General features: G+C 51.5%; 1 protein-coding gene across 1 annotated transcript; it reads right to left on the bottom strand.

Moving 5' to 3' along the window:
- Window positions 1-567: 567 nt before the first annotated feature.
- Window positions 568-14632, bottom strand: LOC134035341 (catenin delta-2-like). The gene is made up of 10 exons (XM_062480338.1): window positions 14521-14632; window positions 14263-14299; window positions 13598-13632; window positions 12117-12260; window positions 8933-9105; window positions 5057-5129; window positions 4322-4526; window positions 3914-4031; window positions 3114-3246; window positions 568-758 (listed from the first exon to the last, which is right to left on the bottom strand). Exons 1-10 carry the CDS (start codon window positions 14630-14632, stop codon window positions 568-570), a joined length of 1221 nt encoding a protein of 406 aa, XP_062336322.1.
- Between the last annotated feature and the right edge of the window lie 2026 nt (window positions 14633-16658).

A 16658-nucleotide genomic window follows, 5' to 3' on the forward strand; every position in this document is an offset into this window, starting at 1 on the left:
CGGTGGAACACACACACACATGCCAGGGCGTCCCCCAGAGAAGTGAGGCCTGCTCTTCTTCTCTCAGCAGCACGTGCACTCCACACAGGGAGAACCCACCAGAGCACCAAACAATTACTGTATGTAGTACTAGTGTGTAGGGATGATAGTGTATACATGTAGTACTAGTGTGTAGGGATGGTCCTGTATACATGTAGTACTAGTGTGTAGAGATGGTAGTGTATATATGTAGTACTTGTGTGTAGAGATGGTAGTGTATATATGTAGTACTTGTGTGTAGGTATGGGAGTGTATGTAGTACTAGTGTGTAGGGATGGTAGTGTATAGTACTAGTGTGTAGGGATGGTAGTGTATCTAGTACTAGTGTGTAGGGATGGTAGTGTATAGTCCTAGTGTGTAGGGATGGTAGTGTATAGTACTAGTGTGTAGGGATGGTAGTGTATCTAGTACTTGTGTGTAGGGATGGGAGTGTATGTAGTCCTAGTGTGTAGGGATGGTAGTGTATAGTACTTGTGTGTAGAGATGGGAGTGTATGTAGTACTAGTGTGTAGGGATGGTGCTACAGATTTATGACAGCGTCTCACCAGTGTTGTTGCGATAGGGGCCCAGGTCCCCCTGACTCTGGCCCAGGCTCCTCATGGGGCCCTTGTGGTAGACGCGGTCCTCATAGATGGGCTCTATGTGGTGGTCTGGGGACCCCAGGGGCCTTAGCTCCGGGGCATACTGGCTGTGCTGACTACTGTAGGAGCCTCTGGATCCTGGAGGGAGAAGAGGAGAGGAGAGGAGAGGAAGAGAAATAGAAAAGACAAGAGAAAGGACAAGAGAAAGAGAAAGAGAAAGGGGAAAGATGTATAGGCAGAAATAGGTTGGAGGGAGAATACAAGAAAAAAGAGAGAGATTGAGATGGATAAAAAAGAGGAGAGCGCAAGTGGAAGATGAACAGAGGCAGAGACAGAGGCAGCAGAAAGATAGAGAAAGAGGCCGGCATATGAAAAGGGGCAGAGAGAGAGACAGAGAGAGAGAGAGAGAGAGAGAGAGAGACACAGAGAGAGAGAGACACACAGAGAGAGAGAGAGAGAGAGAGAGAGAGAGAGAGAGAGAGAGAGAGAGAGAGAGAGAGAGAGAGAGAGAGAGAGAGAGAGAGAGAGAGAGAGAGAGAGAACGCACATTCAGTCAGTCAGCACAATGTATTCAGCTCCTATCCAGCCGCCACCTTCACAATCATCCGTTTCCACAGTAATTATGACAAAACTCTCTCCAGACTCCAGGCCATCCATGGGGTTAACCATGTTAAAACGAGTCACATGGAGAATTAGGCTTCTCTATTTGATGTGGAAGCCTTTTCTCCCAACACAAGAGGCACTGGGGTGGTCTGTATGGCATACACATTCACAAACAGTAGATCTTGGCTACTATTTGCGAATGTGTCTGTTTGTGCTGATGCAGGGGATGACTAGATAGTCCCCCCCCACACACCATTGTGTGTCTGGTCGAATGTGTGTGTGTGTGTGTGTGTGTGTGTGTGTGTGTGTGTGTGTGTGTGTGTGTGTGTGTGTAAATCTGGGAGAGAGAGCCGTCTTGGAGAACAGAATCTTTCATGAAAAGAAAACATTGTTTCACGTCAGCTGGAAAATAATGAAATGCAACAATTTCACCCTGTCAACATTTGGCGGGAGTCCTGAAATCAGACAGCATCGCCTTTTACAACCAAGCGTTGTTCATTATGCTGTCTGAAAGGACCATAGAACACAACAGAGGAGAGAGAGAGAGTGAGAGAGAGATTAATCTGTCCCCTCTCCTCTCTCCCGTCTTTATTTACCTCTCTGTCTCTCTCCCCTGTCTATCGCTCCCCCGTCTCTCTCTCACCTTTCCTCCCCCTGTCTCTCTCTACCACTTGTCTCCCTCTCTCCCATTTCTATTTCCACGTCTCCCCCTTTTCCACCTCTCTCTCTCCCCTGTCCATCTCTCCTTCTCTCTCTCCCCTTGTCTCCCTTTCTCTCCCATCTCTCTCTGGTCTCTCCCCTCCACCTTGTCTCTCTCTCCCCCGTCTCTCTCCTTTGAAGTTTTAGGGAAGGTTAGTTTGTCACAGATGATGCTCAAAATCAAAGTGCTGAACTCTTCCTTTCAAACGGAAGAAGGGAACATAACTTTTGGATGGAGGGATTGAGGGATGAAGGGACGGAGGGAGGGAGAGACAGCCTCCCATGACACCTTACACAGTCAGAAGGAAAAAAGAAAATCTGAAAAAGATGAAATAAAATCGGAATAATTAACTCATATCCCCTGCTGCCAGGGCTCCACTGCTCACTTCCTGTGTGTGCTAGAAAGGAAACATAACAACATAAAGTGATTAAATAAAAAGTATAACCAAACCACAGAGCACGTTGGCTAAGCTATTCTTTAGCCCCTTTTCACTTGAGTGTTTGCCTAATTCCAAAAAGGGCCAATTTAAATTTTCACTTAGATGTAGGAACCAGTTGTATTACCTCAGACTCTGAGGTAATACAACTAAAATATATAAAAGATGTCAGACAAACACTTAGACTACAGGCTGTGAGGTCATTTGAGGTAACGGAGAACTTTCCAGAATTTGGTGTGCGATTCAATACATTTCCATTCAAGTCATTTTGTTGAGCGTTCTCTTCAGTATGACGAGGGTCTCATTGTGAGGTGGAAGAGAGGGGGTGAGAAGGTGTGAGACATGCGTGGCATGTATTAGTGTATGGATGCACACACACGCGCATGTGTACACGGTGTGTATGAGTGTGTACGTGTGCATGTGAGTGTCTAAGTGTTTTGTCTAAGTGGTGTGAGAGTCTCTGTGTTAGTGTGTTGGTGTGTGTGGGCGGGCGGGCGTACGCGTCACGTGTGTGTATGCATTCATTTGTGTGTTGCGTGCGTGTCTATGTGTGTGTGTGTGTGGCCTTACCTGCCAGGCTGCCAAGTCTCTGCAGGGTAGCAGTGGCGCAGAGCTATTGTGTGTGTGTGTGTGTCCATGCGTGTGTGTGTGGTTGTACCTGCCAAGCTGCCAGGGCTCAGCATACAACTTGTTTGTGTGTGTGTGTCTACGTGTGTGTGTGTGTGTCCATGTGTGTGTGTGTGTGTGGTCATACCTGCCAGGCTGCCCGGTCTCTGCAGGGTGGCAGTGGCGTACAGCTCGTGGGAGATCTTGTACTGGTCGGAGGCATGGTGAGCGGCCAGGCGTTTAGGTGACAGCGTGGCATAACTCCCTATGCCCGAGCTCATCTGCAAAATCACACCGACACGGGTCGACATCACTCACAGAAACACGGCGTCAATGACGCAGCAATCACATCAATTAGTCCAGCTCTGGGGGAAAGTGCTTGAGAGCACATCAAGGAGTTGTTGCTTAAAATCCCATCTCCTCTGGTTGTCGCTTCGGATGGAAGTATCTGCGGATTGAATACTTTATCATTATTGTATTTGTAAAAGGGGCTGGACTACCATGTAACTACATAGAAAAAACGTTAGGAAAAACGTTGTAGGTACATAGAAATTGCTATGTAATTCAAATGTACGCGGTGTTAGCGATATCGGTCGTTACAAAAGTGTAAGAAGGCACGACATGGGAGAGGGGTTTAGGGGTAAGTGGATGTTGTAAACCTCCTGTCCTGGAAAGCCCAACCTAGAACTTGCATCGCTAAACCATAAGGTAGTGCAACTTCCTGTGCAACTACACAGTAGCACTGTTGTAGTTGTAAAATGTAAAGTGTTGCTGTGAAGCTATATTTTGGAGACTGTAAGGAGAGTATCGTGATGACGCGAGTGGGGCTAGCTCACAGGGAAGTGACACGGTGTTAGCTGTGCGGAACATGAACCTGATAAAGATGGGTTTTAAAATAAAATAAAAATAATTGTAAGCGTCGGAACGGCAAGCACGATGATGTCACACCTGGTGGAGCGGGGACGATGACGCGCTGGCCCCTCCCCCGGCAACCGTGGAGCCAGGCGGAGACGCCACCCTTAGCGGAGACCCCGCCCCTCCCGCTGTCGTTACGGCAACGGTGGTGCTGAAGCGGGTGGGAAGTAGAGAGAGCTGGATGAAGGTAACATGAGTACAGCAGTACTTTGTAATATAGTACTGTATTACTCTACACTGTACTATACAGTATTACTCTACACTCTGCAGTGCAGCATTACTCTACAGCACTGTTGACAGTAAACTGCATGAAGGCTAGCCTCTGCGCAAAAACCCCAAGATACCAAGGGGAGAGGTCAATCTAGAACACACACACACACACGACAGCAACAACAAGAAGCGTTCCCCCCATGAGCGAAGAGCCACAGCGTTCAGACCCACCTGTAGGACTTGGCCAGGCGGGTGCCAGGCGACTGCTTGTTGGGTGAGGATGAGGAGGGCAGGCGCTGGCCGCTGGAGTAGCCGGGGGCGTCGGCCGACGTGCCGAGGCGCTGCAGCTTGCTGGGCGAGGCCGAGCCTGACCCCGCCCCCGTCAGCGGGGAGCTCACCCTCTGGGCCGGCAGCGTGGAGCAGGAGTAGTACAGACCTGGGAGGGGGGGGGGGGGGGGGGGAGGGAAGGGGGGAAGAGGGGGAAGAGGGGAGGCGGGGGAGGAAAGGGGGAGGAGGATGGGGTGAGGGGGAGGAGGAGGAAGGGGGAGGAGAAGGAAGGGGCACAGGGAGGAAGAGGAAGAAGGGAAGGTAGGGGAGGAGGGGCGAGGTCAAGGGGTGAGGGAGGGGGGAGGATGAATGGTGGAAGAGGGTACCGTTAACCAGCCCCGGACCATCTACCCTCGGAATCAGCACCTCGGTGTGTGGAAACGATCGAGCAATGACTCCACGTCAGATGGAATGAATGTTTGTCCCAGTCCCAGTCCTTTGAGACATAGAACAACCTTCCCAAAACACAAGGTTCTGTACGACATCACATCCACTTTCCTCGGTTTTGTTCTATGTTGCTGTAGTGGAAACAAGTCTCTGGCAGAAGGGCCCCCACCTGTCCCTGCCCCCACCCTCCCCTTTCTCCTCCTCCTCCACCACCCTCCTCTCCTCCTCCCCCATCTCCTCCTCCTCCCCCACCTGTCCCTCCTCCTCCTGGTCCTCCGACTCCTGCTGCTCCTCCTGCTGCCTGGGCTGCACGGCTGGACGTCACCTGGGAGGGAGGGGGAGGAGGGGGTGGAGGGGGAGGAGGGACAGAGAGAACACAGCAGGGTCAGAGTAGCCTTTTTACCCCTAACTGAGACGGTTACTGGCGTCCACAGCGTCCTCGACGCGCCGTGTGAAAGTTCCGCTCGGCTCTGCGTATCTCTGCGACTTGTGCCCAGCCTAACGGCCACCAGACACGGTGACATCTCCTCATGCGCGTGTATGCATCTGTGTCCACGGAGACTGGGACAGCATATGTCGGCCCCACCACAGATCCAACCCTTTCTGGGGATGGCAGTCTTTCCAGAAGGTGAACAACACACACACACACACACAGACGCAACCATGCAACAGGCACACACAGCACAAACACACGCGCACACACACACACACACACACCTCAGGCATTTCACAAGCCTTATTTTCCTTCAGTAATAAGCCAGAGCTATCCGGCTGATTACAACCAGCTCTGGTCCCCGTGCTCCCCATTTGCAGGCGGCCATGAAAACGGATTCACCGGACACAGAATGGATAAGGCTATTTTAAAACCCGCAGTCATTACGGCGCGAGGTCCCCCGGCACGGCTAGCTCAGGAGGATGTGTGTGTGTGTGTGTGTCTCTCGTATCCACGCGAGGAGACCCACCACAGGGAGGAGGTGGATAGAGGACAGGTGGCTGATTTCGATGCATTATTGAACCCCCAAGGTCCGTCCTGATTGCGAGCGCTTAGCGAGAGCCGTGGGGTTTCGTGAAGCCACGCGGTCACCACCACAGACAGATAGGAAGGCAGAGACACAGGTGGAGAGGACCGATTGGACGGACGGACGGACAGACAGAGAGATCAGACAGACAGAGAGACGCACAGCGAAATCCGACAGACAGAGACAGGCAGATAGGCAACGCAGAGGAACAGACAGACAGAGAGACGCACAGCGAAATCCGACAGACAGAGACAGGCAGATAGGCAACGCCGAGGAACGGACAGACAGACCTCATCTATAAATGAGTGGCGGGGCATCGTGAGCCATGTCAAGTCTCTCCATGGAGCCACTGGCCGTCCACTACGGCTCAATGGGAGGCAGAGTGCATGTGCTTCAGGTGGGAGAAAAATCATGTATTTTTTAGACACGAGCCCTTACTGGTATAAATACTCCCTGAGAGTCCCTGCATGGTGCAGGGCGTTGCATAAGAGCAGCTAGGAGAGCGGGGCCAGCCACGCTCTCAGCATCCCTACCACCGGCGCTCTGACAAGACAGAAGACTTCCCCAGGAGAAGAGGCAGTGGAAGGCAGAGATGGAGGGAAGGAGGGGGGGGGGCGGGGGCGGTGGAGGGGTGAGGCGGACAAGGAGGACAGCAGGGCCGCTCCCCGAGTGTGAGACGAGAGGTGGTGGTGGTGGTGGTGTGGTGTGGTGGTGATGAGTGTGGTGGTGGTGAGTGGTGGTGGTGATGAGTGTGGTGGTGGTGTGGTGTGGTGGTGAGTGGTGGTAATGTGGTGTGGTGGTGATGAGTGTGATGGTGGTGAGTGGTGGTGGTGATGAGTGTGGTGGTGGTGTGGTGTGGTGGTGATGAGTGTGGTGGTGATGAGTGGTGGTGGTGTGGTGTGGTGGTGATGAGTGGTGGTGGTGTGGTGTGGTGGTGATGAGTGTGGTGGTGGTGAGTGGTGGTGGTGTGGTGGTGATGAGTGTGGTGGTGGTGAGTGGTGGTGGTGATGAGTGTGGTGGTGGTGAGTGGTGGTGGTGTGGTGGTGATGAGTGTGGTGGTGATGAGTGTGGTGGTGGTGATGAGTGTGGTGGTGGTGAGTGGTGGTGGTGTTGTGGTGATGAGTGTGGTGGTGGTGATGAGTGTGGTGGTGGTGAGTGGTGGTGGTGTTGTGGTGATGAGTGTGGTGGTGGTGAGTGTGGTGGTGGTGAGTGGTGGTGGTGTGGTGGTGATGAGTGTGGTGGTGGTGAGTGTGGTGGTGGTGAGTGGTGGTGGTGATGAGTGTGGTGGTGGTGAGTGGTGGTGGTGATGAGTGTGGTGGTGGTGAGTGGTGGTGGTGTTGTGGTGATGAGTGTGGTGGTGGTGAGTGGTGGTGGTGATGAGTGGTGCTCCTAGTCTCCCACAGACTCAGGGGATGCAGCATCTCACACTGACTGTCTTCCTGCAGAGCCAAGGAATTGATATAGAAACCGTGACACATAGCGATAGAGCTACAGGTTTCAGTGTGTGTGTGTGTGTGTGTTTGCTTATAGTAACAATATTAATGTATCGATTTTGCCTCGTGCCCCATAAGTGACTAAAGTGACTCCCTCCCCTGATAATTTTGCCTCTTTCAAATTAGTTTCATTGCTGTTTTCCTCCATATATAATTCATAACCATTGAGGGCTCTGAACATTTGCCCTGCACAGTCAGTATCTTTTAATGAAGGTTTGCAGCTGTTAGCTGATATCCAGGTGTGCCTCTGTGCATGCTCCTCTGTGTCTGTGTGTGTGTGTGTGTGTGTGTATGTGCATGGATGTGTGTGTGTGTGTGTATGTGTGTGTGTATGCATGTGTGTGTGTTGATATGGCAACATACGCAGAGGTTAAGGAAATGAACACTGGAATAGATGGCTCCTGCAGGCTAGGGGATAATTGGACTTCTCTCCATCAGTGTCTCACCCCCCTCACAACATTTGACTGCTATAATAACGGGGACGACCCCGCCCCCCCCCTCACACCGCCCCCCTCCACACCCAGACACGCAATTACACAGTCACAGGCCCCTCTACCTGTGGCACGATTAGACAGAGCCACCTCAAGCCACTCCGAACACATTGAAGGACTGTGGGAAGGATCAGTGAAGAACCCTGAATCCATCACCCTGCATCATCTAACGCTGCCCTCCGTGGGAAAGCTCCCTACCGCCGCACTGACCACACCAGCAGACCACTCCAGCTCTGCAGGTATCCTAACCCGGGCTGGAGGATAATGACCAGACTAAGGAGGGAGGAGAGGGAGAGGGGAGAGGAAAGAGAAGCCCAAACGGAGAGACGAGAGAAGGAGGAAGGAGAGAGAGAGGAGACCGTCCTCTCCTCTCTCTCTCCTTCCTCCTCAGTCATTATCCTCCAGCCCGGGTTAGGATACCTGCAGAGAGAGAGAGAGAGAGAAGGAGAGAGAGAGAGAGAGAGAGAGAGAGAGAGAGAGAGAGAGAGAGAGAGAGAGAGAGAGAGAGAGAGAGAGAGAGAGAGAAAGAGAGAGAGAGAGAAGGGAGAGAGAAGAAGGAGACGGGAGAAGGGGTAGAGGGGCAGCGGGACGTGACAGTAAGAAGGAGAGACAGCGACCGTGTCCGGGAGAGCGAGAGCGGGGCTCGCGCTGGGTCCTGTTTGTTGTGTGCAGACAGAGGAGAGGGCAGAGCGGCAGAAACGCCTGCCATGTTCTCCGTCCTCCTCCTGCAAACACGCGGCCCCCCTTCCCTTCACTCCATGGAGCAGACAAACAGCTCAGAACAAACCATAGGCTTGGTTATCGTTCGTAACAATATTTTGGGTTAGCAGACCATTTTATCCTGAGCTTGGTACGGAGCTGGAACCTTTAGGTTCTACAGTCAAATGTTCGACCCCCTGAGCTAGTCCCATACCAGAGTTGCAAAAATCTCAATTTCGTCTCAGTTAAGCACCGCGGTTAGAAAACAGACATTTTCTAAAAAGAAAGTGAAGCATTTTCACAAAAGGTAGGTTACGTAACATACTTTGAGAGGTAGGGAATTGAACATGGCTGCACAATAAGATAACTTTACCACCAGCATCATCATCATCATCATCATATTTGTCTTCATCGACGGAGTCCTACCTGGTTGTAGCTGTGAACGGCCCCCCTAACTTGCCCGCTGCGCTGTGGCGTTGCCGCGGCACCACTGTCGCTGAGGGCGAGGGTCTGGTTGCTATGGTAGCTGGCGGAGTACTGGAGTGAAGCCTCCGGGGTAGAGTTGAGCTGCAAAGAACTCTGGGAGAGGAGACTGGGTCCTGGAGAGAGAGAGCGAGAGCGAGAGAGAAATGGAGAGAGGGAGTGAAGGGGGTGAGAGAGAGGGGGGAGGGGAGAGAGGGGGGAAAGAGAGAGGGGGGTTGGAGGAGGGAGGGAGAGAGAGAGACAGGGAAGGGAAGAGAGGGATAGAGGGGGGAAGTGGGAGAGAGAGAGAGAGAGAGAGAGAGAGAGAGAGAGAGAGAGAGAGCACAATTTAGAGCAGCGGGTGCAGCCCTCCGTGAGTTTGAGTTGGCATACATAATTTATCAGATGAGGGAGGGGCGGGGGGAGGAGAAGAGGAGGAGATGGGAGAATGGGAGAAGGGGAGGGGGCGAGGAGGCGAGGGGGCGAGGAGAAAAAAGGAAAGAGGGAGGAAAAGTACGAGTGAAGAGGTGGAACTGAGCGAGGGAAACAAGTTAAAGGGAAACACCGAAAAGAGAGCCCGTCGAAGAGGAGAGGGAGCTCGAGGAGAGGAACTAGACAAGATGGAGGCGGCACGGGGCGAGGGAAGAGAAGGGAAAGAGGGGACAAGGGGAGGACAGGGAGGAGAGAGGGCGGTGATAAAGGGAATGGCCAGCGTGTGGGTTGCCACTCTGTTTCTTAATTCCTCAGTGCGGCAGTGTGAAACCATGTCTCTCTTTGCCGGGGCATGTTCAAACTATCAAGTTCTATCAGCATTAAGCACACGCTCATCTCACGCGCACGTCACACACACACGCACCACAAACACAGGCACATAAACATCACACGCACGCCCAGACACACACAAAAAGGCACGTCCACATCACCCATACCACAAACACAGTCACATAAACATCACACCCAGGCTAACAAGCGCTCACAGACACACACACACACACTCACAGAGTGTGTTGGCACTTTCAGACTTTATCACAACATTCCAACACAGGGAGTGATTGGCTTTCTCTCACTGCAAAGCCACTCTATTAGAGCTGGACACTTCAGGGTGAGAGGTGACACACACGCGCAAATGTGCACACAGGCACACACCTCAACACACACACACAAGTAACAACACCAACAACAACCTTCTGCGGTTAATTCTAAAAGGAAATCACATCCAGCTGTAAATAATTAAACAGAGGTTTCAACAAACGTGTCAAAAAACGTTTCCAAGATCATTTGTGGCTTGCAGCTCTAACCTTTCTCTAGATTCTACCTGTACACGACTGCACATCTGACGAGTGTATACTACAGTAACTGCCTGACTAATGTATACCGCATACTAGCTATCAGCTATATTGACTAATGTGTATACTAGGTGTCTGACTAGTGTGTATACAGGTCTAGCTATCTTCCAGTCATAGTCGTTGGCACACTGTGACTGTCCTGTTTGTGTGTGTGTGACGGTCCTAAAGGTTGGGTCCATGACTTGTTTCGTACAATCAATCACTTGGTGTAAATATTTCATAGTGATGCAAGTCTTTGTTAGGCTGTTGGTGTGAAAAGTGCTCCCTCTCTCTCTCCCTCTCTCCCTCTCTCCTTCCCTCCCTCCCTCCTTCCCTCCCTCCCTCCCTCTCTCCCTCTCTTGCCTCCACCGGCCGAGACGTGCAGCCCTCCACCCACTCACAAGTGAAAGCGACGAGGACATCCCCTCGCGTCGGACCCGTTGTGCAGTAAATTGCTTTTGGTTGTCCTGAGAAGAAGACGAGTCTGTTGCTATTGGCTTGGCGTCGTCGTGGTAACAGTGCGGCCCGTGTGGCTTCTCCGGAAGCCCCCCCCCCCTCCCCCCTCTCCTTCACAAAGACATTTTTTTGATCTCGATTCATCCCTCGCTTTTCTGAATTATTAAACAGCACTCTGTGCTTTGCTGAGTGAGTGTGAGCTTCCAAACTCATCACTCCCAACATGTTTCTGTTGTGTTGGTGTGTGTGTGTGTGTTCTGGTGTGTGAGGGCGACAAACACAACCAACACCATGGTTTATTTCTGTGTTTCTGTCCTCTGTAGATACGACACAGCCTTAGTTTTCACTAAAAACATGACATTTTCTGTCTTCCAGTCTTGGTCCAACTCATTACTAGAAACTCTGGAGGACAGATGATACTGTAAGCAGACGTCCTAGCTATCTGTTATCTGGCACACAATCTACTCCATCTTTGCAGGCTTTGCTATTCCATTTGACTTCAAAGGTAAACTGAAAATCAAGTTTGCCTTTCTTTCATCTGTCTTAAAATACCAAGAAGTGCAAAGTGCATACAGTACACGCGCGTACACACACACACACACACACACACTAATCAGACACTGTAGCTGGTGGCGAAGAAATAGATTCACTGGGCCGCTCTGAAACCGCTTCCTTGTCGAACACTTCTGGTTTTCTCTTAACCCCCCCCCCCCCCGCCCCCCCCCCCCAAACAAAAATAGTCAAACGCTTTCTCCTCTCTCCAATCAAATCTCCCACTTGCATTTCAGAGGTCTGCGTGTGACTCTTTGTCTCTTTCCGGTGCTTCTACCTTTTGACAAAGTTGTTTACCGTCGCTTGAGAGAGGCCACTGAGAGCCCGTTCAGCCAGAGAGTCTGCTTCATTGAGCTTTTACTGCAATCAGGCATCGGGCTCCTTTTGAAACTCGCCATTTACAAAACGGACGCAGACCGTTTGAATGAAGACCTCTCCCATACAACTCGCCGCTCCTAAAGCAGTGACGACGAGAGAGGGAAAAAAAGCCTCTCTGAAACACCTTTATCGGCGACGGTGAAAGGTATCGCGTCTAGTGGAAAATCAATGAAAATGGACCCAAACAGAAATGTATAGAAAATGTCTTTTTAAAAGGCGAATCGCACACAAAGCTGGGTGGGATGGATGAGGGGGGTTCTGGGATGGGTCTGGAGAGAGAGAGAGAGAGAGAGAGAGAGAGAGAGAGAGAGAGAGAGAGAGAGAGAGAGAGAGAGAGAGAGAGAGAGAGAGAGAGAGAGAGAGAGAGAGAGAGAGAGAGAGAGAGAGAGAGAGGGAGGGGGGGTCGTGAATACAGGAAGCAAACAAGGTTCTCTCACGTTCCCCGCCAGAGAACTCCTGGGGCTCCAGGATGCCGGACTCCTGGAGGGAGCGGATGCAGGAGTCCACCAGCTCCAGGCCGGTGGTCAGCTCGTCCTCGATGTCCCTCTGGCCGTCCTCCTGGACGTCCCTCTGGCCATCAGCTGTGGGGGGGGGGGGGGGGATGGTTATCCCTGCTGTGATAACCATCTACACCACATCGCTCTGGGTGTGTCCTTGTGTATCTATATATTTACATCCCACCAACCCACCCAGCTTTTACAGTATATATACTATATATATACAGTATGTGTCTGTGTGTGTGTGTGTGTGTGTTTATACGTATGTGTGTGTGTGTGCCCATGCGCCCGTGCATGTGAACGTGCATTCAAGACGTGTGTCATTGTGAACCAGGTGATCTACGCACGCAGGGAGAGAAGAGCCCTGCAGTGCTGAGATATGTTCAGTCATATCCAGAGTCTGCTGTAGCCATCAAATGAAACCCCGTTCTGTTCTTCATAGAGGCCAGCAGCGAAACCAGAGCCTACTACATCAGCCTTGTGCTTGGAAGACTGTGGAGGCGTAATCAATAAAGTTTGATTTGAGGCAAATACCACACAGGCCCAATTAAGGTAACAACCTCGGAAGGATCAAAAATCGAAGCTAAGAAGTACACCTGTGTGTGTTTCTAGGAGAGAGTGTGTCTAATTGAGTGTGTGTGTGTGTGTTGGTGTGTTGAGGGGTGTGTGTGTGTTGTTGGTGTGTGTCCCGGAATGTGAGCGTGCGTTTGTCTAAGAGTGTGTGTTTGTGTGTGTGTCTATGATTGTGTGTGTTTAAGACTGCATGTTTGTGTATACCTTGGAGCGTGTGTGTGTTTACGAGTGTGTGTGTGTGTTTCTACAAGGTGTGTGTGGGGGGGGGGGGAGGGGGGGGGGAGTGTGGTCAGGCCTGTGTGATTCCTGGTTATGCATCATAAAGGGAGTTTAATATGTGTTAAATTAAAGCCTGAGTTTTATCCACATCACCACCGAGATCTCCCCCCTCTCCGTTCACCCCGCCCCTCCCTCTCTTCTCCTCATGGTGGATGTCAGTGTGTGTGTGTGCCTAAGAGTGGGTCTTTCATTTAATCATAAAGTGCGTGTGTCTAGGAGTGAGGGTGTAAGAGTGTGCGTGCGTGTGTCTACAAGTGTGTGTGTTTGTCCGGGAGTGTACGTGCGCACGTCCAGGAGTGTGTGACCAATACACCCGTCTACCCTCATCACCCTGCCAGCGCCGCACCACACACACACATCTGTTGACAGAAGGCTGTTTGGGTATGCGCCGGCCGTCAGATTGTAATCCCAGCTAGCGTCGGGCGCGAGCGACGCCGAGGCGTGGTAATTCCACGGTTTAGCCGTCAGATAAGATCGCTGGCAGAGTTCAGTGACGCCCTCATTGACACCCATCCTGTCCCAGAGACGCCGGCTAATCTGCCACTGAGAGAGACAGACGGGGTGTTTACCTTGAGTGTTCCAGCGGAACTGCTCGTCTGATGAACTGCAAGAAAACACAGAGGGGAAACAACATTTTTAGAACACAGTATCAGGTGGTGTTTCAAGACTGGACATACTACGTGAGGTCGATAAAGTCTGTCTGTTTGCCTGACAGTCTGCCGACCTGTCCACCTGTCGGTCAGTCTGCCTGTCTATTTATCTGCCTGCTTGCAACGCTATTTTCCATCCATCCATCCATATTCATCCATCACGGTAGCCTTGGAGACGAGGGTGAGGTAATTAGTAGACCCAGTAGTGGTTTGAGGGTCATGTGTTTCTGATTGCAGCACGGGCCAGCAGAGAGGAGCTGACATTGGAATGAGCGAAGGACACACACACACATACACGCACAGACACACACACACGCGCACACACATATATATACATGTTGTGTATACACACACAGGTGTGTATATACACACGCATATGTACATAGACACACAGCCACGCACAGCCACACAGACAGACACACACACAGTCTGGCACAGTCGGAAAGTCCGACAGGAAACAAATCCCGCCGACCCGTTCTTTGAAATCAGACGAGAGAAGAACAGAAAGCGAGAGAACGAAAGGGAGAGAGAAAGAAAAAAACGACAGAAAAAACTGCGTTGCCGAACTGCATCCTCACCATCACCACATGAACCAAAACCCCAGTGCAGCACTGCTCTGAGCTGGGGGGGTCGCACCACACACAGACAGATGGGTGTGAGCCAGGGCCCTCGCTGCACAGCTTAAACCCAGCCGGCCATGTCAGATCTGGGAAATCGCGGCTTCCTCTTGACCACACATGACCCTGCTGAGTGTCTGCTAATTGTCAAGCGGGCGTGAAGAGGCTCTGTGAGGTCAGACGCAGGAGGAACCGGCACTCCGGAGAGTGTAAATAAGTCGTTACGTCCCCGCGGGCACTCATAACTGGAAGTGTGCCTCACGCAGGCTCCGAAGGCCTGGCTCATCCCTCCAGCTGTCTCCCTCCAGCCACACTGCTGCTGGGGTGGAAACGCCATTTGGAGCCGATAAGGACTGCCTGGTCAAACACACACACACACACACATGCAATGTGCACACGTGCACAAGGATGCAGACGCGCGCACACACACACACACACACACACACAAAGATGGATAGGCATCCCCCACGCACACACAAGGAGGCGTACCCCCACACACGCACACACAGAAAGACGCACACACGGTGTAACACACACACACACACATACACACACTGTGGTGAACATCAAGGAGTGAGCATAATCAGTAAATGGAGAGTTCCATGCATCAGATGCGATGGAGGCAGCAGATGTTATTGATGAATCAGTGTGACAGCACCTAGGTGCATTTGGTTATAGACACCCCTGAATCTGTCACCACACACCTTCCCACTGACGGTTGTCACAGCAACGGCGCTCGGTGTTTCCAAACACGGGGATGACAGCGTGTCATGGTAATGACACGCTGTCAGTCAGAAAAACTGAGCGAGTTTTGTGGATGTGTGCGTGTGTGCGAGTGTGAATGTGTAATTGTCTGTATGGCATTCGTTTTTTTATGCAGTGCGGGGACGTGACTGCACTGAATAAACTGAATGCAAATGACAAACTCCAAACAATGTGAAAACTCCAGAATGAACACCTCTTTTGTCACTCACTTGATTTACTCCCTCAAACCGTTCGGTTTTCAGCCTGTATGTGTGTGTGTGTGTGTGTTTGTGTGTGTGTTTGTGTGCGTGTGTGTTGGCGGTTCCCACACAAAGTCCACTCAGTGAACAATGTGTGTGTGTCTTTGTTGGTGTGACAGCTGACAGGCAGTTCAAGTGAAGCAGCAGCTGATTGGCTTATTGTGGAGATAATGGATTGTTTCATTTAGCACCCCCGGACGTTTGTATAGAGACTGGGTGCGTGTTTCTGTGTTTGCGTGTGTGTGCGTGGGGGGTGTGTGTGCATGTACGTACATCTGTGTGAGTGCGTGTCTGTCTGTCTGTGTCTGTGTGTTTATCCCAGCCCATCTCAGTTGATTGGCTCCCCTACTGGTTAAGACGTGATAACATGCTCAGCGGGGGCTCTCCGCCACACCCGGGGGGGGGGTTTAGTGTTCAGAGGAACAACATCTCTGGTCCCGCCCACTCGCGCACACGCACACATTCGCAGACACGCACGTTTTCCAAAACACACACTCTTGCACACGCCACTGACACGATAAGACGCTCTCGCGCGCGCTCGCACGCAAACGCGTGGACGAGAGCGACCATGCGCGGGCATCGACGTGCGTTCAGACCCTGGATCATTATTGACTGTCAGTGGGTCATTATCCTGTCATTTAAAAGCACCTGTTAGGCCTCCCGTACCAAGCAGATGTCGTCCCAGCTGAATGAGCGGGTTATTATGGTGATTATGGTATCATATCATCACCCAGCACCTTGATCCCTAATACACTACTGTGGGGTTCGGTGTCACAACTCGTACGCCGAAAACGTTAGGTTTGAGTCATCCTAACTGCTGTTTATATCCATGTTTATTTAGCTAAATGCTTTGATCCCAAGAACCGAGTGGTTGCTGTGACATCACTTCCTGGGATGGAAGGAAGTATTAGTAACGTGACTGTGGCATGTCAGAGATGACCAAGGACAGAAAAGAAGGGAAAGACATGTGTGAACCCGCGCACACACGCACGCACACACACGCACGCACAGACACACACACATCACATTCATATCAACGTGTCACGCCCACGTCCCTTGTGCTTCCCTGTGTGTTGTGTGTCTGGGTCATTCCCTGCACCTGGGTCTCGTTAAGTGTCTGTGTGAGGTTTTCAGGTTGCTCGTTTGTCGTCGTTACTTTCACCTGTGTCTAGTTTGGTCCTTGTGCGTGTCAGCGGTCCCCTCCCTCCCCGGTCAGTGTTTGCCAGAGCCTTGTCGTGTCTTCACACGTGAGCGTTCCTCGGGAGGGTTTGGAAAATCGTTTCTTTTGTTTTCTTTATGATCCTGCTTGCCTCTCTCTGTGTCCACCTCCTGCGCTCACCTTGACACAACACATTGGTG

The sequence above is a fragment of the Osmerus eperlanus genome, chromosome 15, assembly GCF_963692335.1.
Source record: "Osmerus eperlanus chromosome 15, fOsmEpe2.1, whole genome shotgun sequence".
Taxonomy (NCBI): domain Eukaryota; kingdom Metazoa; phylum Chordata; class Actinopteri; order Osmeriformes; family Osmeridae; genus Osmerus; species Osmerus eperlanus.

Coding starts and splice junctions, on each gene's coding strand:
- LOC134035341 (XM_062480338.1), bottom strand. CDS start 14,632: ATGGCGTTTCCACCCCAGCAGCAGTGTGGCTGGAGGGAGACAGCTGGA. Junction 13,633..14,262: donor CTGGGGTTTTGGTTCATGTG/GTGATGGTGAGG, acceptor GTTTTCTTGCAG/TTCATCAGACGAGCAGTTCC. Junction 759..3,113: donor GAGACCGGGCAGCCTGGCAG/GTATGACCACAC, acceptor TTCTCCCTCCAG/GATCCAGAGGCTCCTACAGT.